The sequence below is a fragment of the Cebidichthys violaceus genome, unplaced genomic scaffold, assembly GCF_023349555.1.
Source record: "Cebidichthys violaceus isolate CVI_PGR_0920_01 unplaced genomic scaffold, fCebVio1.0.p SCAF_4, whole genome shotgun sequence".
In the NCBI taxonomy this organism is placed as follows: Eukaryota; Metazoa; Chordata; class Actinopteri; order Perciformes; family Stichaeidae; genus Cebidichthys; species Cebidichthys violaceus.
In genome coordinates, this window is record NW_027176594.1 from 5,723,286 (window position 1) to 5,745,887 (window position 22,602).

At 37.1% G+C, this 22,602-nt stretch overlaps 1 protein-coding gene across 4 annotated transcripts in view; it reads right to left on the reverse strand.

Moving 5' to 3' along the window:
- Window positions 1-19,937: 19,937 nt before the first annotated feature.
- The window catches only part of sh3gl2a (SH3 domain containing GRB2 like 2a, endophilin A1), a 36,011-nt gene continuing 33,346 nt past the window's right edge, over window positions 19,938-22,602 (reverse strand). For 2 of the 4 annotated variants that reach the window (XM_068727045.1, XM_068727044.1), the window contains one exon: window positions 19,938-22,541. In XM_068727045.1, coding sequence (XP_068583146.1) covers window positions 22,345-22,541 — 197 coding nt within the window. In that variant the 3' untranslated portion in view covers window positions 19,938-22,344. The remainder of the gene's footprint in view (window positions 22,542-22,602) is intronic. The other 2 variants (XR_011104777.1, XR_011104778.1) reach the window with 1 other exon arrangement.

Genomic DNA, 22,602 nt, shown 5'->3' on the forward strand with positions numbered 1-22,602 from the left:
AGCTCTTTCCAAAGGTAACAAAATACTTGCAGCTCTAAAGTTCACTAATTAAAATCAATTTTTTTTAATCTGTAAAAATAGTAAGAAACAATCCCGCTCATAACTCGAGGTGGAACCACAATCCGCCGTTTTTGTATATATTTTTTTATACAGAGCATATAAATAATGTGTTAAATTAACAAATTAAATTATTAACATGTTAAATTGTTAGCATAACGTGATTTAATTTGACACGTTATGCAGGTCAGTACATTTTGTTACCTTTGGACAGAGTCAGGCTAGCTGTTTCCCCCTGTTTCCAGTCTTTATGCTATGCTAAGCTAAGCGGCTACAGGCTGTAGCTTCATATTTACCACACAGACATGTTAGTGGAATTGATCTACTCACAGCAACTCTCGCCAAGAAAGCAAAACAAGTGCATTTTCCCAAATGTCCAAAAATACAACAAACACACATACAATTCTCAACCTAAAACTGTCTATCTAACTTGTAGATAAAGAAAAAAGATAGTGACAACTTGGGAACACCCACCTTAACGTGACATTATCATTACCAGGAGGTGTGTGGTTAAACTTGATTTATTACGTGGTCTCCCTTGTCTGTCTTTCCTGTGTGAAAAAGGGGCCATGCCCAAATTGTATCTCCATCCTGCAGACAGTTCTTGTTTTAAAATCTTAACTTCATCATAATCGCTGCTTTGGTCGCAGGTATTGCAATTTTTCATTGATGCACAACAAGGTTTTAGTGAGTGTCATTGCTGACAGGCTTTCACCGCCACCTAAATCCTCTGATTCCTAAGCAGGAAGATACAGGTATTCATCCAGCTTCCACCAATATCCTTGAGCACAGTGTTGTGTTTTCTCTCCTGACATGTCTTTTTAAGGTTGGCAGATGAAGTCGTTTGTCTTTGTACAATGTTGAACCTGTTGATTTTTCTATATAAAGCGATGATTGATTTGTATATAAATGAATCATAAACAGTAAGTATATTTTGTAAAAGATTTGGTAATGCCTCCTCAAATGATGTAGGCTGTTCTCATTCACTGTTTGTACTTATACCTACGAAAAGTAGCCAAATGCACTATAATTTGTATAAAACTTATGTAATCGTGAGTCGGGACGTGCTGGGTTGGGTGACATAGTATAAAGAGTGACAAGTCCACATAGAGAGGAGATCGAGATGGATGGATGGGTCAAACAAACATACAAACTTTTACCCAGGAGACTTACTTTTCTTATAACTTAGGTACTTAAATAGCGTCACGTACGTAAGTTATGTCGCAAACACTTATTTTAACAAAAATCTTTTCCTAAAGCTAACAAAGTAGTTTTGTGGCCTAAAGCGGTTCCGCACTGCAGGGGCTTGGGCACGCGCACTGATCGCTCCTGTTGCTGGATGTTCATATGAGAACACTTGAAAAATATTTTTCCGTAAGATATCAGACGAACGGTTGTATGAGGATATGTTGAATGACGAAACTGCACAGTTTATCTATCTTTAACTATGAGGGACACAGCGGTGCACTGACCAAACAACATCAACATGCTAACATGATGTTTAGCAGGTATAATGTTTACCATATTCACCAATTTTGATGTCAATCTGTCTAATATTTGTCACTAACACACACAAATGCAGGGTTTCCACCAGAAAAGTTGTTAGGCCCCGTGGCCAAGTGTGGTTTTTTTTTGATGGGGGCTTGGTGCAAGCCAGCGTCAGACTGATGGCAGCACTAATGTAGGGCCAAAAAGTTTGGCTTGCTAGCTAAGGTTGCTAGTAACAATAGCGTAAGGGTAAAGAACTCGGATCTCAGACCTGCTGTTTCCTATAGTGTGTTCACATTTTAACCAACAGATGGTTGGTGAGCTTTCCAACCTTTACATATATGTTTCCAACTGTGCCACCCCACTGAAACTAACTTGAAAAAATATCTTAAAAACACACAAAAGTACATTGAAATAAAATCCTCGATGCTAGGGCCCTGTGGGTTGCCGGGCTAGCAGTACAGCGTCAGCAGCCCTTAAATGTTAGGGGATCGCCAGTCATAATGATTCATCTTCTGGGGACCATCAATGTGATACATGTTACTTTCAGTGCTTCATATTAACCATAGTTGCCAAGCAAGGACTGTTTGTATATCTTTATCACAAGCTAAATAACTTCTATGAGCTTTTTCTTCTTCTTTCCAAACGTGTAAATCATCTTACGGCCCACAAATCAAGAACTACACACTTGTAAAGTGTTCTTTACACTTCTGTGGGAATTTTTTTAGTACTCAATTATGTTTTATGGTATCAAAGCTGGATGAGAGTCTGCTTCGGTTTTTTGAAGGTTAAGATAAATATATCTTCGTTGTCATTAGTAATTATGGGTCGTTAGTTTGTTAAGTTTCACATTTCATTGTCTGGTAATGATTTATGCCCAGATAATTAAAGCTCTCTCCTTCCGCAAGAGATTACACGCATGCATGGCATCGGGAGAGACTTGAGCATGACCACTCAAACAGGATGCGGTGCAGAGCAGTCCACTTGTATCTGTGTGTGTGTGTGTGTGTGTGTGTGTGTGTGTGTGTGTGTGTGTGTGTGTGTGTCTGGAAAAGAAAAGAGAGGTAGCAGTATTTTGGGTGTTGTAGATCTCATGCATACCTGTAACTAGGTTGTGTGGAGGTAGGTTGTCCTTCTGACTCAGCCTTGCATGGCAATTGGCCAGAGAGAGAGAGAGAAATCTAGACTGGTATGCTGTTTCTTTCCAGTGCCACCTGTGTGTCTGTTACAGTGGGATTTGTACCTCCTCAATCACTGACACATGTGGATTATCTGTACTTAGAGGAAAAAGCCAATACAAGCCACATCTTGTGTGCAAGCAATCAGGCACTCAAACACAACATATCTTTCCCTTTGTGGACAGAGTATTTTAAAGATCTGCTACCAGTATAATTGCTGTAATTATACATTTAAAAGAATGGAATTTACATCTAACCCTTCCTAATTGTAAATCTAACACATTTAAAAAAACAAAACAACACACACATAGACACCCGGAAGCAATAATGTCTTAAACCTGTTTTAGAGTGATACCATATGTGACATAATAAGGATTTATCTTCCTGGTGTTTAGTGCATTGGATGATAAATGGTCTTTGTGGTTTTGTCATGAGGTGCCCTGGGCTTGTGCTTGGCAAAGATAGCCGAATTCAGATGCAAACACGGGTTAAAGGTGGGTCAACTGTTGAGGAAACATTACGAGCGAGTGAGTAAGCCAGAGAGAGATGAGAGGAAATACTGTTGAACAATGCTGATAATCTCCCTCATTAGAAACCTACTCACCTGGATTTATCTCTGTGCAGCTGCAGGTGGAAGTCTGTCATAAAGCAGACACTTTCTTTTTCTTTGTTTAGTTTTCACAGGTGTTGTCATGGTCTGTCCATCATCTATGCTGTCAGGGCGTTTATATTAACTGCCATAATAAACTGTATGTCTATTATTATTCATGCTGTGTATGGAATAAGTAGGACAGAAGTAGGGAGGTCATCGAAAAGGTTCATACTAATAGTGTGTCTGTGGGAAACTTCCGTATTCACAAAGATTTAATGCCTGATCATCCATCCATTAGCTTATCCTTGAGAGTCACAGGGTTTGACACATATGGTAGAGACAAACTGTTCATGCCCACATTCACACCTTCAGGCAACTTAGAGTCACTAGTTAACCAAACGTGCTGGATCTCTTTGGAGTTTGGGAGGAAACCAGAGCACCCACCAGGCACCAGGGGAACATGTTAACTCCACACAGTACAGCCCCAGCTGGCTGGCAGGTTCGAAACCAGAACCTTTTTGCTGTGAGGGCGACCTCGCCCTTCAACCCAAATATCAACAAATCAAAAACATTTAAAGCTCATATGATACAGATCGAATGTATGAAGATAGATCCCTGGCTCCTCCAACAAAGTGTCCTTGGGCAAGATATTGAATTTCAAATTGCTGCGCCATCAGTGTGTGAATGAATATTTAGATTAGATCCTGATGTGCTGGTGGAACCTTGCGTGAGTGATCGGAAGACTAGAAAGGCGCTATAAAAATACAAGTCCATTTACCATTTAAGTTTAAGTTAATTGCTGGGATCTAATTGCTGAAAAGAAAAGAAGTCAGCCTGCACAAGAAACAAGCAGTCAGATGATCAGACAAACACATCTGCAGATTAGCCAAACTTACGATTCGGAAGAGAAAATTAAGTTCGATGGTAAAATGATTTCACAAACTGTTTGTTGTCAACATCCATCATAGTTCACAGATCTACTACCTACTCTGCTTACTGTAGTCTTGCATCCACAGTGTTCCTCTGCAATGAGCGATCATTACAGACATTTTGTGCTGACTTTTGGTTTTACCTCCAAAGAAAGTGGTTTATGGTGATTTAAAATGCAGCCTGCATTTTAGTGATCTAACTACAAAAAACAGACCAAAGTTCTAGTAAACAAGAATTTAAAGGGAACAATTGGAGACAAAGAGCCAGAAATAACTATATCTAGAGCTAAATGAGGGATAAATGGTAATGGCAATGGTAACAAAGGATAGGCAGAGAAGATGGCACAAAGGGAGTTAACATGTTGTATTAGCAAACCTGAAAAGATAAGGATTTAGTCCGAGTAAAGAAAATGTAACACTGTTACAAAGCAGTGTTGTTCAGGAGGTTAAGGCTTTGCTGCCAGACAAGTTATTCTGGATTTTGTCTTAAAATAATAGACTTTATTTTCATGTCTTGGTCTTAACCTCTCCATAAAGAGTGAACCCGACCACAATCAAAGAGAATGAAAGAGACTGTTTAACACCTGAATTCAGGTTGAGGCCCTAAATCTGCAGGTAAACAGTTCTAAGGTTATTAATGCACAAAATACTAAAAACCAAGACTTTGAATTGCATGTGTGGCATTGAGTTTGCACGCCTATGTGCATGTATGCGTGTACATTTATTTGTGTGTATGTGTGTGATTTGGGCTGTTCTAGTAGGGTGATAAACTCAAGCACCCACATTCTGTTATGCATAGAGAGCTGCACAATGGCAGTGTGATGGGTGTGACTGTCTCCGGGATTAAAGCAGGAGAATAGATCCAGAAACGAACAGGTTCCACCACCTCGAGACTCCTCCTTAACACCGACCAGAGAAATCCACTCTGTAATGACACAGTATCTGCAGCAGTGGGAGTTATGTTTAATTTGTTTAAGTCAGAGTTGTTAAACGTCAAATTATACTTTTAAATGTGCCATGTGTGCCCCCCCCCCTTCTCTCAGGTTAATTGATTTGTGTATCAACTTTTTTGTTTTGGACACTATTTGAATGGACTGGTGGATTTGCACACCAAATGTTGTCCCATTGTACTGTTTTGCATGCTGTGCGGCTGGCCCTCAGCCTGGCACCATTTGTCATGATGAAAGCCCTTCTCTCTGGTTCACTCTTGGCTCACACTTTAAAACCTTTTACAAGCTAAACCACTGTGAACAATTTTATGACCAGGAATAAGCTACACTGAAGTTAATGAGTTCAGTCCAGACAAATAACTAAATGATTCAAAACTATTTAGCCTGGTGTAGTGCAGGGTAAGCAAATTGTTTAGAGTAAGATATAACCAAACAGCAGCATCATCCTGTCTGCAGGTGTTTTATCAAGGTTTTTCTGAAGGTACTGATATTATTTGTTGATATAACTATTTTAACCCAAAAGCTGTTTTATTATAACTGTTATTGTTATTATTGTTGTTGTTGTTATTGTTTACATAATTTTAAATATCATTACACTGTTTTGCACCATGGTTTGGGTATGTCTTGATTTACCTTTTTTTCTGTAGGTGCATCGAGTCATGTACCTACATTTAGTTAATTTATTGAAGTTTTTAATTTTTTAAAACATTTTTTTTTTACAATTAACCTTCTCAAACCACCCACACGCAAATAGGTCACAGGTTAGTGAGAAGTTAACAGATGTGTTCACATCTGCCACATTCTGTGTATCAATAATATGATCCTCCCAAAACAGAACAATACGGGTTAGTAGTAGAATGAAGGTAATTTGTATTTATCTGGATGATAATGGATAAGAAATTAAGTGTAAATGACGCCTGCAAAACTATATGTGCTAGTTTCCTGTGTGATGTACCTTATGAAAGTCTGAGGATTGACACACTGTGAATAAAGTGAGTAAACGTGTTCTTTCACAATCATTGTGTGATGTACTTAGTTATTAGGGCTGGTCTCTCTAACCCTTTTTTACTCAACATCCAAACTTTAAAGACTGGTCTGTACCAAGACGAAGCCTGATGAGGAGGGGTAAGGCCTGACACACCAAGGTTATCAAATTTTTTTGTCATTATTACAAATGGACGGGTTTGTAGATACATTTTCACACACACACACACACACACACACACACACACGCACACACACACGCACACACACACACACACACACACACACACACACACACACACACACACACACACACACACACACACAGACTTGTTCTTCGTCTTTTAGATTCCAATCTGTAAGCTTGAGTGACAGAGACCCTCATGGGGACAGAGCTGGTGTTGGAAGTGAATCCCGAGCCGGAAACAAACTTCACCCTCTTTCAGACTGACGGACAAGCGTGGCGTCAGACCCCCAGAGACCCTCACGGTGTTATTAACAAATATGCAAGAACACATACACACTCACCTGAAATACCTCCTCCCTGTTGGCACTTACATGCTCCTACCAGTCCCCGCCTTCTCTCTTTTTCCTCCCTCTCTCTGCTGCCATGTAGCTGCTGGACCTGTCTTACTGCCTCATTTGTCATCACCAATCACTTGCTCTTTGAGCGGCCCTGACAGACAGGGGTATTAGCTGCCTCTGTCTGGTGTTGAGAGCTGGGCTTTCCTGCTGAATAGAGAAACTATGTATGAACGCCACAGGAAAACATGTAATGACACACACTGGCACACTCCCACCAACAGCTGCTCCTCAGATTGCATGAGTGTGTGTGTGAGTGTGGTCTCAGCAGTCTTTAACTCCTGTCTTGGTTTATTTTCTTTAATTTATTTTTCAGCCAGTCTTTCTCTTTTCTTATACTATTTCCTTTATCTTCTTCTAAGGTGTGTGTTGTTAAGTGTGTGTAAGAGGAAGATAAAAGGAGGAAGTACTCACATACTTTACTTAAGTAAAAGTAGCAATACTACATTATAGAAATGCTCCATTACAAGTAAAAATCTTTAATTGAAAATGTTAAGTAAAAGTATGTAATTATTATCAAACTTTTCAGACAGTTTCAATTAATGAAGAAAATGGCCCATCTTATAAGGCCAGTTTCCATTTAAACACATATTGTAGACCCTTCTGTCTGCTTCTCTCTGAAATCCCTTTTTTGTTTTTCCAAAAATGAAATAGTATTTATTCAGTGAGTGCAGTTAGTGTGTGCTCCATGGTAACGTAGCTCTGACAGTTTGACTGAGTAGCGGCAGTTGGCGAAGGGTTATTTACTCAGGAACTGTACTTTAACTACTATTTTGAGGTACTTGTACTTTACTTGAATGTATCCATTTTCTGCTCCTTTAGATTTTACATACAAAATATTTGAAAAGTTTGTAAATAATGATGCCATGTTTTAATCAAACTGCTTGGTGTCTCACAAAGTTTAAACTAGCTCCACCTCAACCAGTTGCAACATTTAAATACTTCTTAAATGTTTATTTATACGTAGATAATATGTGTTTTTACTTTTATTACTGTGAGTATATTTTGCTGTTTATACTTAATATCGAGTCAAATGTGCAAACCTAAGACGTATTTTTTTATGGTGACACCATTTTGTCAGAGTCACTATACAGTCTCAGCTGCCAGGTTATTAGGTACACCTAACTAAAACGAATACAGTCTAATACAGGCCTACCCAAAGTTTGATGCCTTTGATGCCAAGCCAAAGATTTATTTTAATTTTATGTACTGTACATTTTACAAGTGTTTCTGGTGTATTGTTAGCGCAGCTGAAAATGGAGACGACAGCTCACTTAGAGGGCTGCCATGAAAAAAAGAACTATCCGTCCCATTTTTATCAAATAAGAGTTGATTAAATGGTGGAAACACCTCTCAGCACAATGTTGTTCAACAGCCTCAACTATAAACTACAGCCTCAAAAAAAAATTACTATTAAGATTAATAAATACCTCTCTAAACCAAAAACAAATGTTACTAACTAAACTGCTTACGTTTCAGCTAAGCGTAGGTGTACGTAATAAACTGGCAACTGAGACTATTTGGTATTTGTGGAAACCTTGATATGTTGAGTAGAATTAAGACATTGAGTAGATTTAAGACATTGTTCCGATATGAGGCCACTGGGACAAGAGGGTGTCACATATTGTAAAGCCCTTTGAGGCAAATTTGTAATTTGTGCTCTTGGGCTATACAAAATTGAAATGAATTGAAAAATAACTAGTAGGTAACTAGTAGAACCACTTTTAATGTCGTGGGAGTTGCCTGAGTTTGATACTTGTTTCCTCGGCCTCTGTGAATATGTGGAACATGTCTGTAACCGGTGTGGGTGTCTTACGGTCTGTCGCGGTTTGGGGTTGGCCATGAAACAGATGCAGCCTGCCAGTCATGCATTAAGAGCTGCGGCTGATTCAAGTGTCAGATATGATTGAGTGTCTGACTACACTGCCAGTTTAAGCTTGCCATGGTTGGCTAGCTGGGCGGCTGACTGAGTGTGCCGCATCGCTCCTCTTTACACGCAAACTAAATGAATCGTTGAATCCAACTCCTGCAGACAGGCCAGTTTAGACAGATTTTGGAAGGAAGGACTTTGATCAAAATAGCCACTCTGATTGAAAACACGAGATTATCTTAATTCTAAAATACATATGAACAACTGATAAACAACCATTCAGCGGTTACGTGTTTAAAAAGATCTGTGTCAGTGGTGGTCAAGGATCATTTGGTGTTTAAACACAACAAGAACAGTTGTTAGAAATGTTCAGCAGCTACGTAAGTGAGTCAGTGGCTCTTACATTGGACGAAGGGTTCAGACACAATGGCTGTGAAGGATTTTTTGGAAAACGAGCCGCTGTCTCTCTGTGGCGCAGCGTCCAAGCAGGCCACCCACCAGGAGAGAGGGTCTGAGGAATGCTTTTTACTGGATTGCTTGTCTTGTCCCCCCCCTTCTCCTCAGACCTACAGTGTGTGCGTGTGTGTGCGTGTGTGTGCGTGTGTGTGTGTTGTGTGTGTGTGTGTGGGCATGTGTCAGAAATGCCATTACATACATTACCTGGAAGAGAGGTGTGTGTGTGTGTGTGTGTGTGTGTGTGTGTAGTCAGTGTGTTTTTGTTTGCCTGGACATGGACTTTCCTCATGCACTGTGACCACCAGTGTTGTGGTTTTAAGTCGGTGGTTCCTTTTTTTCTTTTATCCATCTCGCTGACAGACTATTTAAGGAAAGACTGCACAAGAGGGCTTTCTTTTTCTTACAGTTGAAACAGACCTGAAACTATTAGTCGATGAACAGAAAATGATGTAGCAACAATTTTGATACTTCAATATTGATTGAAGTTGTATAAAGCCTTTTGTGTTCCAAAGGGAGCTGCATGAAGTTGTATAATTTGCCTCAAGTGATGTCACTACATAAGGTGCTACTAGCATACCATACATGATGCTCCGATCAAACTGTCGACAGTCAAGATGTATTTTGGGTAATCTAGGTGCCAGGTTTTAACAACGGAGAGTAATGCATGGAATAGAAACTACAATATCTGTTGTTCTGCTGCATCAATTTTTATCCTTTTAAAAAAACGACTGGCCAACGTGACTCTTACAATCTAGAAAAGTGCAATGCTAAAATATTGGAGAACTCTTAATTTATAAACAGAATATTCACAAGATTATGTGCAAACATTTGCTGGTTTTCTTCATAGTTTGTGATTGTAAAATGAATATCTTTCGACACTGGTATCCATAACTCATCAAATCAGGATTCAAGAGAGTTTTGTTGTCAAACAAATTACAGTTGCAAGTTTAATCAGGTGCTGGACAAGCTAAGAGATAAGAAAAATACCAAATATAAAGCCACCAAGAGGCAATAACCTTTAGGAATCAAGAGTAGGGCTGCTAATTATTTTTCCATATTAATGGATTAATCGCTGTCTATAAATTGTTAGTAAATAGTAGAAAATGCTCATCACAATTTCCCTGAGTGCAAGGTGATGTCATCAAATTGCTTGTCAACAGCCTAAAATCCCAAAAAATCAATTCACAATCAAATACGACAAAGAAAACCAGCAAATACTTGCATTTGGGGAGCTAGAACCAGGAAATGTTAATACAATCTAATAAATGGTTCATCGATTATTTAAAAAAACTTGCTGATTCATTTTCTGTTGATAGACTCATCAAATATTGGACTAAATGTTACTGCCCTGAAAAAACACAAAGGGTGGTATCTTTGTATTTCACATCTTGGTATTTTTTGTATTAAGCAGTGGAACTTAAAAAATATTGCATCAGACTTGTTTTTCTTTTGATACATTTGCTGGTGGGAGACTAGGGAGATACTGTGGGAGGTGCTGCGGGAGTATGGGGTGAGGGGGCCACTTCTGTGGGCCATCCAATCCTTGTACACCCAAAGGGAGAGCTGTGTCCGGGTTCTCGGCAGTAAGTCGGACTCGTTTCCGGTGAGGGTTGGCCTCCGCCAGGGCTGCGCTTTGTCACCAATCCTGTTTGTGGTATTCATGGACAGGATATCGAGGCGTAGTCGTGGGGAGGAGTGTTTACAGTTCGGTGGGCTGAGGATTGCATCGCTGCTTTTTGCAGATGATGTGGTCCTGATGTCTTCATCGGGCTGTGACCTCCAGCACTCACTGGATTGGTTCGCAGCCGAGTTTGAAGCGGTTGGGATGAGGATCAGCACCTCTAAATCTGAGGCCATGGTTCTCAGCAGGAAACCGGTGGTTTGCCTACTCCGGGTAGGGAATGAGTCCTTACCCCAAGCGAAGGAGTTCAAGTACCTCGGGGTCTTGTTCGCGAGTGAGGGAACAATGGAACATGAGATTGGCCGGCCAGCAGCTGGGACGGTATTGCAGTCGCTTTACCGCACCGTTGTGACGAAAAGAGAAGCTGAGTCACAAGGCAAAGCTCTCTATCTATCGGGCAATCTTTGTTCCTACCCTCACCTATGGTCATGTGAACTGGGTCATGACCGAAATAATTAAATCACGGGTACAAGGGGCCGAAATGGGTTTCCTCAGGAGGGTGGCTGGCATCTCCCTTAGAGATAGGGTGAGAAGTTCGGTCATCCGTGAGGGTCTCGAAGTAGAGCCGCTGCTCCTTTGCTTGGAAAGGAGCCAGTTGAGGTGGTTCGGGCATCTGGTGAGGATGCCACCTGGGCGCCTCCCTAGGGAGGTGTTCCAGGCACGACCAGCTGGGAGGAGACCCCGAGGGAGGCCCAGGACCAGGTGGAGGGACTATATCTCCAAACTGGCCTGGGAGCGCCTCGGGTTCCCCCAGTCAGAGCTGGCTGATGTGGCCCGGGAAAGGGAAGTTTGGGGTCCCCTGCTGGAGCTGTTGCTCCCGCGACCCGATCCCGGATAAGCAGTTGAAGATGAGATGAGATGACATTTGCTAGTGATGACTTGATTCATTAAAAAAAGAGCAAAATCTTTTTGTCCATGAGCTTTTGCTACAGTCACCCCCATTGACTTTTTATGCTTTAATTAAGTATTGTTTTCTTTCTTCTACCATAACATATCAAAAATGGCAACTGTTTGAAAAGCTTCTAAGTTGCTGAACAAACTTATCAACAATCTTAACACAAAAAAATGCATTATAACCTCCCACTTAAACACACTGGTATGCAGATTTTGTTGTGCTAAAATGAAAAGAAATAACAGATTTATAGATCTTTGGCAGCCTCTGATTCATCACCTGCTCAGTGATCTACTGCAAGTGACCTAATCAATAGGGAAAGGGTCTGAAATACTTTCATGTCTAATACAGTGTGAATTTGCCTGTACATATCAGTAATTGAGGTATAGTGTAATACTTTTTTAAAATCCTTACTGTGTTATGGATCAGTTATCTCCTTTATTTGATTATTTTACTCCTCCCTAGTATTTCTATATTATATTGTGAATATATCTATAAAAATATATCTTTGATCCTGTGTGTGTAACCTCACACTGAGCACAGTACGTTTTTCACCACTAGAGGACGCTTTTACTTCTAGTTAAATTTTTACTCAGCAGCGGAGTGAGTGTGACTCTAAAAGATAGCTGGCACCGTTTCATACACAGCATTTAAAAGGAGACGCCCTATATTCACAGTATCCACCTGTACACACATTACAATTGCAACCACTGTATCTTGTGGTTGGCACAAGTGTTTGTAGACTTATCTAACGTTCAGAATGTCAAACAAAATGTGGGCTGTGTCTATATTTACACTTATCAAGCTCAGGGTGTGTGACCGTGAGGGTGACACGCTCTGATGCTGATAAAAGGACCTGGCTGACTTAGTCTGCTGTATGACCCCCTAAATTGGACCAGTGTCACCGCAGCAGTGCGCCATATTTGTTTGTGTGTCTGTGTGTGTGTAGCAGGGGAGAGTAGGGTTAAACTGTAAGAACAAAGAGAGGGTGTAGCCAGATTGACTGGTGGTGACAGATAATGGGTGGGAACCAAAAGGTGTCATCCTAGGTTTGATGTTATCAACTGTCATACAGTTATGAGCTGGCTTGTGATTTGTCTCACAGTCCCTCATATCTGATGCATGAAAGCCGTTTAATTAGAAACTTAATGTATATTTGTCGCCAGTTTTCATGTTCACTTTGGACGACAACTTTGGCTGGAGCAGCACCAACTCTGACTGCTGCTTGCTTGCTTGTTTTTCAATTCAGGCTCCTCATATTCTCTTAGCTGTCTCACACACTTTACTGTAAACACACACACACACACACACACACACACACACACACACACACACACACACAAATAGAAACACATACATACACTTACTACTCCCTTTACATTCACACTTTCATTTTTGCCAATACTGCATTTGGTTTTAAAGTCACTAACAATTGCAATTTGGAGTAGGTGAAAAATACACAATATCCTCTACCTCAACAAACTAAAGCGGTCTTGCCTACTCCGCTGACCTTCGAGTGGACCTCCAGAGCGTTCCTGCTTAGTGGCATAAATATCGTTGAGTATCATCCAGCAGCTAAGCAAAGTGTTGTGATAGATTAGAAGTAGCAGGTCCCTTATTGTACCCACAGCCTAATCAATCAATGTCTACCAATTTTCAGGACAGGCAGAAAGAATGGATGGCACAGTTAAGGAAAAGCTAAGCATTGTTTTGCGTTTGTGCCTCTTTATTTCTTAGATGGAGAGGTCCATCCCAAGTGCTGCTATTCATGAGAACTAAAGGTGGAAGGGAAGCCAGAGTGTATGCCACAAGGTGCAGGAGAGATCCAAACGGGTGAAACAACGGCACGGAAGAGTGCGTTACTGGACATCAGGAGATGGCAAGAAGCGCAATAAATTTAGTCTTTATGATACTGCTTAACTAGCATAGCAAATGATGATGGACTCTGCCGGTAACAGAAATGTGACTGTTTGACTCTAAGGATTTGGGCGATGAGTTCAATAAGACTTTCCAACATTGTAATTTTTCAGGTCATCACTTACCTCCTTTCCCAGATTCCCAGAGGGAAGCAGTTTATTTTATAGTGTCACAGGTTAATCTATATCATCAAGCTTTAAGTGATAATATTTCTGCTCTTCTTAAGGTACTGAGTTATCGCACATAATACAGAGGTTACTTTCAACCCACCATCAAATTGATTCTAGCAACAGACTAACTGCTCATCGAAGACAGCCTCAGACCAATTTGAAACAACCAATGTTACTCCTTTGCTGAGAGTAAATGCATTTGTTGAGGCTGTTCAGAAAATGTCATGTCTGTAACGTTGCTTTATTGTAGAATATCTGCAGGCTTAGAGGGAAGAAATAGAGATTGCTCCACACCCTTTCAGTACTAGTTGCTCATGACTTGAATGAATGAATCATTCTCTTTTTGCGTTAAATTTGCACCCTAACCAATATTGCTGAATTTAGGAACTAATCATTGTTGCTGAATGTGTTTACATGATATCCTGCAGCTGATTTACTCCAGGACAAGATACAAGGCGTAGAGCTGAATTGCATAAAGTTCATGTATTTGATCCAATGGGTGATCTACTGGGATTATTTGGGCCTTGTTTTGTGATACTGCTAATAGTGAGTGTTGATGATGTTATTCGCCTGTGTATCGGCTATTATTAAAGACATTTTGAAGAGAGCATACTAATATTATGGTTAGTGAAAAATTAAGAAACTATTAAGTTTTCCCCTCATTAGAATAAAACTCTATTTCCTTTACTCCTGTAATATACAATTGTTTAAAAAATAATTCAGATTTCACTTATGAGCTGTTTACCATTACAGAGTAAGTGGAATAAATTCAACTTAGAGTTTGATCTCTAGAAAATCTATAGTTGTATATGTAAACTGATTGGGAGCCGAAGGGGATGCTTTCATACATTGAGTGCATTATGGGTTTTCCTCTTTTTTTGTCATTTACCATCTTTTACTGTCTAAGGAGTGTAGTAAGTCACAGTGTTAGGAAGGCCATCGACGCAGGAGACTTGACACAGAATTTGTGTGTGTGGTCTTGGCAGCACAGCGCTTGATTGAATCTGGTGGCATTATATAGCCTCAACCACTACAGTATAGGTAACTCTGCCCCTCACCTGACAACGCAATTAACTACATTACAACAAATACATTAAAATACATTCTTATCACCCTGATGCCAATCATCTTCATGATCTCTATTTGTGTTACACATCACAATAGAGTCATATAAAGTCCGAACAGGGAATTCAACTTCACTAACACCCCTCTACTAATTTATACATGGTACCTCTCAGAGCTATAAATTGATGCTCATGTTCACTGGGGAATCTTTTAGCCCAAACACCCTGGAGAGGAGCCACAACAGAGGTAAGTGACTTGATTACAATACATGTTACATATTATTTGACTGCACAAACAGTGTATACCCTCAATCATCATTTTGGCAAAGATTAAACTACAATGAGCACATTATGTTGAGATAACCCATCTGGCTAAACTAATATGTTTGTGTTTACAGGCCCAGCCTCCAAACAATTCTAAGTAAGGCAGCCACAACATCTACCAGAAACCAACCATCAGCACATGTTAATAAAACATTCAACCCTTTTGAGTGTGTGTCTTATTCCTTGAGGCAGTTCTGTATACAAAGTGCTACAAATGTTTATAATGGAGAGGGCCTTCATTACACATGGAAAGTCTTCTACCCACTTCCAGCTATAACATTTGAATCAAGTAGCCAAATTGAAGTGGGAGGTTTGGCTCGTTGTGAGTAACCTTTGTGGTCTGTCGGAAGTCTCAACCCTTTTTTTAAGTCTTTTCTTTACGCAGTGAGGGAGAAAGCGCTCATTAATGCATGCAGATCATTTATATTTTTTTGTTGTTTTGTAAGTGATGTTTATCTCATGACCAAAAGTGAGGAAAACTGTTTTGGAAAGATTGTTTTAGACTTGAAGTGCATTTGTTCATTGTCATCTGTTTGGTGTTTCAAAGGCCTCATTATCCTTCCTCTGCATGTCTTATGTGAGGAGACTAGCTGTCTTGATGTTATGATGGAATGGAGACCTTGTAGATATTCAGTGATTCTGTATGATATGGGACATGTTGTATAAAGCTGAGTGACTGTCCTGTTACTTTTTAAAGATTTTGATATAGACTAATGTTTTTCATGGCTTTTTTGCAGCATACTATACTTTCTTTTATGATTTCTGTCATAATATACTACTATATGACTTTTCTCAACATATCTGTCTACATTTTTGAACAATACTGACTTTTATATTTTTACGAAATACTATATGACATTTTTTGACAAAATGTCATTACTTTTTTGACACGCTATGCTATAACTTTTCTTTACTTTTTAAAATGTATACTATGACATATTATACAGTATACTATGATTTTTTTTTTTTAAATCATTTTGTCATTTTCTTTTTTTACAACATACTACACTCACTAACCGTTGTAGCAATAGACAGCATCCTGACTGGAAACATTACAAACTGGCAGGAAATGTACACGGTTTAGGACAGGGGGCTCTACATCGGGTGATTAAAACCGCCAAAAACATTATTGGTACCCATCTATCCAGCAGCAGTGATATTGGTGAGAAGAGGAACCTGCGAAGATCTCAAAGGATATTAAAAGACCCATCCCAACGACCACCTTTCCACCTTGTTGCGGTCCAGCAAGAGAGACAGAAGTATCAGATGCCGTACCACCGCACTTCATAACGGCTTCTTATTCATCCTCCTTCCTCCGCATATGACATAGTTTTATTGTTTTCTGTGAGTTTTTGTGTTTTGTGTAGCAAAATGGGACCGCAATCTGCATTTCATTGTGAAATTCTGTTGCACAATGACAATAAAATAACCTTGTATCCTTGTCTGTTTAATTACTTTTTTTCAACAAAATATGCTTTTCTGACTTTTTGTAAAGCATATACCATGATTTTTTTTCTATCACACTATACTATGACTTTTAAAAAAAATGTTTTAAAAGCTACTATATGGCTTTTTCAATGCATACTATCTATAGATATATAGATATGTGTGTGTATATATATATGTTATATATATATATTATATATTATATTATATATTATACATATATATATTATATATATATATATATTATATATATATATATTATACATATATATATTATATATATATATTATATATATATATATTATACATATATATATTATACATATATATATTATATATATATATTATACATATATATATTATATATATATATATTATACATATATATATTATATATATATATATTATACATATATATATTATATATATATATATTATATATATAATATATATATTATATATATATTATATATATATATAATATATTATATATATATTATATATTATATATAAAAATAATATATATATATATTATATATATATATTATATATAAAAATAATATATATATTATATATATATATATACAGTATATATATATATTATATATATATATATATATACAGTATATATATACATATATATATCTATATGTATATATATATACAGTATATATATATATACATATATATATCTATATGTATATATATATACAGTATATATATCTATATATCTATATGTATATATATATATACAGTATATATATATATTATATATATATATACAGTATATATATACATATATATATCTATATGTATATATATATACAGTATATATATCTATATATCTATATGTATATATATATATACAGTATATATATACATATATATATATATATATATGTATATATATGTATAATATGAATTTGTTTTTAATACATACACCATGACTTTTTAAAAAAACTTTATTTACAGCCAGTAAATTTCATGACTTTTTGAAGTAAATTTTGCTACTACATACTATTCTGACTTTTTACAGCATATTGTTCTATAACTTTTATATTAACATAACTTTTATGTTAAACTTTTTTTTAACACTTTTTGACATACTATAGTTTGTCTTTTTATTTACATTTGTTGAGTTGTTTTTTTCAACATAATGTATTACATTTTTTTTAATTAATTTCAATTTATTTTGTATAGCCCAAAATCACAAATGACAAATTTGCCTCAGAGGGCTTTACAATCTGTACGCATGCGACATACTCTGTCCCAGGACCCTCGCATCTGAACAGGAAAAACTCCTCAAAAAAAACCAACCTTTGAAATAGTAATGTGACTAATTATAAAAATGATATTAGCAGTGGGTGTCAGCAGGGCCATGGCAGGAGGCTGGACCAGGGTCCAGATATAACCACGATCCATGGAAACCTGTGAGGCGAGAAAGCACAAAGACTGACTTCTTAATTACATTTGACATGTTATACTGTGACTTTTTTTACGAGTTTTCTTGACATGCTACACTATGACATTTTATGATTTTTTTTCGATATACCTATCCATCTACTATATCTGTATCTATGATATGCTTTACCATTTTTTTTATCATACCTATGACTTTTTTTTCTACATGCTATACTTTTACTTTTTTACATTATTATGACTTTTGATATTTTTTCTAGATAGCATATTATGACATTTTTCACAAAACATATTACTTTTTATTTTTTATGATTTTCCGCGACTTGCTATACTATAACATTTTCATGATTTTTAAAAAAATACTATACTATGACATTTTTTGACATAATTATAACATTACTTTCTGTGGACTTTTTTGACTTGTTATACTATAACTTTTTAATGACTTTTCTTTGACATACTATACTGTGACAAATTTTGACACGCCATACTATGACTTTTTTATAATTTTTCTCGACTTGCTATAGTATAACTTTTTTATGATTTATTTTGTGTAACTTTACTATGACATTTTTCAACCTACTATACTGTGACTTTTTAATGATTTTTTACAGCATACTTTAGCATTGTTTTTCTAAATAATTTTTTTCATGACATAATATGGTATGACTTTTTACTTTTTGCTACTACATACTTTTTTTACCACTGAGTTTTTTACTGCATAATATATGACATACTATACAATTACTTTTTTCATGACGTAGTGTGCTGTGAATTTTTTATGATGTTTTAACAGCATACTGTACTATGAATTTCTTATGACTTACTTTTTCAGTAATTGTTTTAAGGACATACTATAATATGAGCATTCTACACTATAACTCTTTTAATGATTTTTTCATAACTTACTATACTGTGACTTTTTATGACGTTTTAACAGCATAAGTTAATATGATTTTTTTCATGAATTCTTTCGACATACTATAATAAGACTTTTTTGCAACATACTATAATATGATTTTGTATGACTTTCTTTTACATCATATTATACAATGACAATGTATTCAAGATAAAAGACTATGAAAAAGCATACTATTTTTTTTCATGAAATTCCAAAACCAATATTTTACAATGACCATTTTAGGACCTACAATAATATGACTTTTTAAGACATATATGACACTATATGACATTATTATGACTTACAATACTATGATTTGTTATATTGGCAAATACTATTCCATGATATTTTTAAAGGTCATTCTAGTCTAACATATTTACACATTTTATAGACTGTGACTTTTTAAACTATATTTTTTATGGCATGCTACAATATGACTTTTTAATGTTTTTTATGACATTTAAAAATGTGTACTATAGTATAGTATACTATAACTCTTTTATGATGTACTATATTATGACTTCAGGATAAACCCTGCTATGAATCTATATTTGTACAGAACATGTTTTACAAAGTGTGTATGTACATCCTAACAATTCATATCTATTTTGTCATTAAAATGCTTGAAGTTGTAGTAGTGACTTTGACAGTGATGCAGTAACAGGATAATTAAAACATTTCAATCGTCTTCGAGGTACTAGAGAGAGATTTTCTTACCTGAACGTTTTTCTCTGTTTAGATTCTTGCAAGAGGGCATGAAAGAAACCACCAGAAAAATGAATAATGCATTTACCCTCTTCCTCTATTTTGTGTCCCTACTGTGTGCACTCTATATTCTGAAAATAACAGCTAGAGATATTGGTGAAGGAAAATAGATGATAAGCAAGATATGGAATTATTTCACATTTAGCTTGGGTCCAAATCATTTTGAAAAGTCCATGTTTTTCATAACAGACTTTTGCCTGCGACTTATTTTTTGGCTGGAGTTAAAATAAATTGTTGTGTGTATCCATGAAGAGAAAGTCGTCGGGGCAATATCTATTTCTTTGTATTTATTTGAATAAATTACATTGACTTATCACATTTTTTCTTTACATCAAGCATACAGTCTTAGAATCCAGTGCAAGAATAAAATAAAACAAAAACAGAAAAACAAATAAAACAAAAACAATCCAAAGACAATCATGTGCAGCACAGATAATCCCTCCTTTCACATTGCTTTTGGATAATATATTGTGTATATACATCTATACTGTATGTGTATACTCTTGTCACAGTTACAAAAATAAGATACGTTACTGTGGATGCGCGATTATACACACAAGGTGAAAACAAAACACAGAAAAGCTGTACAGTCCTCATTGAGGGCAAAGATACACACAATTGTTACAAAAAAGTGAGAAAAGAGAAAAAAGAAGGAACTGTTTCGCTTTCAAAAAATAAAATCATGACCTTTTAACTGTATCGTTATTCTTCGTCACCCAACAAGTATACTGTCCATTAATGTTGTGCTTCCCTTTGAAAAAAACCCAACACTTAATATGGGTATCAGTCGATATTGCATCATTTATTGTAATTCTGCTTAATATAATGAATTGATCCTTTGATTAAAGAGACATCCATGTTTGTTTTAATGTGGATCACTGTCAGAGACAGTATATCTTAAATACCTCAGCATCAGAGGTCCTCTGCAACCCCGTCCCTGTGCATAACATTTACTGTATGCAAACCCCAAACCCCTCCCCCAAAGTACACGCACAACATTACTACAAGATGGGTGAAAAATTAACTGCTGCACAGATTATTTTGCAGTAGGGTTAATACTTCATCGACATCACAGAGAATAAAACCCCAGGGATAACGTGTGCTTGACAGCACCTTACTGCTCAGCTGACTAAAATGTCTGGTTTGACTTCTAGATTATCAGTACATAAATTAAACATTAAATCCCACACAATACTGCATACAACCATATAGCTGGTGAGAGATAATTAAACAATGTATATAATCTTGCATTTTTTCTGAGGACTTAAATGACATGAAAAGGGTAAACCAGCAGCTTTTAGTCTATATTATGTTGAAGAAAAGGGTTTTTCAATGTAAGTTGCATCATTCCAATGAATAAAACATTTCCACCAAGACGAAAAAAATTCTCATTCCATTCAGCCATTTGTGCACTCCTGGCTATTACTAGTTTTGCCTTAATCAATAGCTTATAGACAGCTAAATTACAGAATACTAATTGGACTAGTAGGGATGCAGCAATAAAAGCTAAACTTTTGGCTGCAGAAGAGACAGTTGCCCAATGAGCAGTTAAGTCCTACAAGTTATTATATCACAATACATCAACCATTTTTCACACAAGCTGCTGATAAAATACACGTTGGAGGATTCAAACTTATGCACCATAGTTTTCTTACATCACTTCAAACTGTTTAAACTGCACAACTTGTTTTTGCAAATCATGTCATCACTCCACTAATCACTGGCTCAGATAGGTAATGTCACATACTTAAGAATACAGATTCCCCCGTCCTGATTAAAATACCAAAGAACTACAGATTGCAAAATTTCGTCCTGTTGCGTCGCACAGATTCACTGACACCGTGCTGTCTGAAAATCTTGAAGCTAAAATTGGAGTTGACTGGTTTTTGCCGGTAACTTTGGTATCTAAATCACATACTATAACCAATCACATGCACATGTTGATATGTATAAAATAAAAATAGGATGAGTAATCTTGGTTGTTAAGTTATCAACTAGATGAAACTAGGCTACAATTTTTGTTAAAACTATGAATAGTCAAAAAGGTGAGGACATCCTTTGGACAGATTGTGGATGCCGAGAGACGACAACCATTGAAAAAGAGGAATATTCAAACAAAACAAAATCAGCTCAACATGTTTTTTTATTAGATAAAACGTTAAACATTTGAAACCATGCTTGACCTAGAGTCTCTAACAAACATGAAGCACGTGGACCAATTTTTTTTCCTAGTATGTGAGAGAAAAGTTTCTATCTACTGTAGAGGTTTCCACAAAGTACAGTGAATGAGAGAAAAGCGTGATTTTGCTAAGCTGCTCTGATAAACTCACAAAATTATGACGGACTGACAGCCAACTCAAACCAAGACAGAAGCTGGGACAGTAATGGATTAAATGACTATGGAAGCCTGAATGTACCTCCTGGGATAAGGGGGAAGCAACGACATACACGCAGATTTTTCCTCATTTAAAGTTTTCACGCTCAATTGGTGCATACTTGCTTTAATTCGTCATCAATCTTCGTTTGTTATTGTGTTGTTGCTGTTTTGACTCCTTTAAAGCAGAGTACTGGTGGTTGGTAGGAATGTTAAGGAAAAGGTTACTGGGAATACTGGGGTGGGGTTGGTGGGGGGGGCTCTGTTTAGTCACCTTCGCAGACTCTGCTGGTAGTGGTGACGCCCTAGTGGGGCAGCGGCACCAGGATATCCACATAGTTGATGGGGAAGAAGCCAGAGTTGCCGTGCAGCATCCCCTCATACCAGTTGTCATCGATCTTATTGGTCAGGGTGATGATATCGCCTTCCTTGAAGCCTAGCTCACCTTCGTTCTCTGGGTCAAAATCGTACAGTGCACGACAGCAGGGCTGGTCCAAGGGGGCTGGAGAAAAGAGTTGGAGAGATAAGAGAAGAAAAACAGAGATGGATCTGAGACTAGAGGT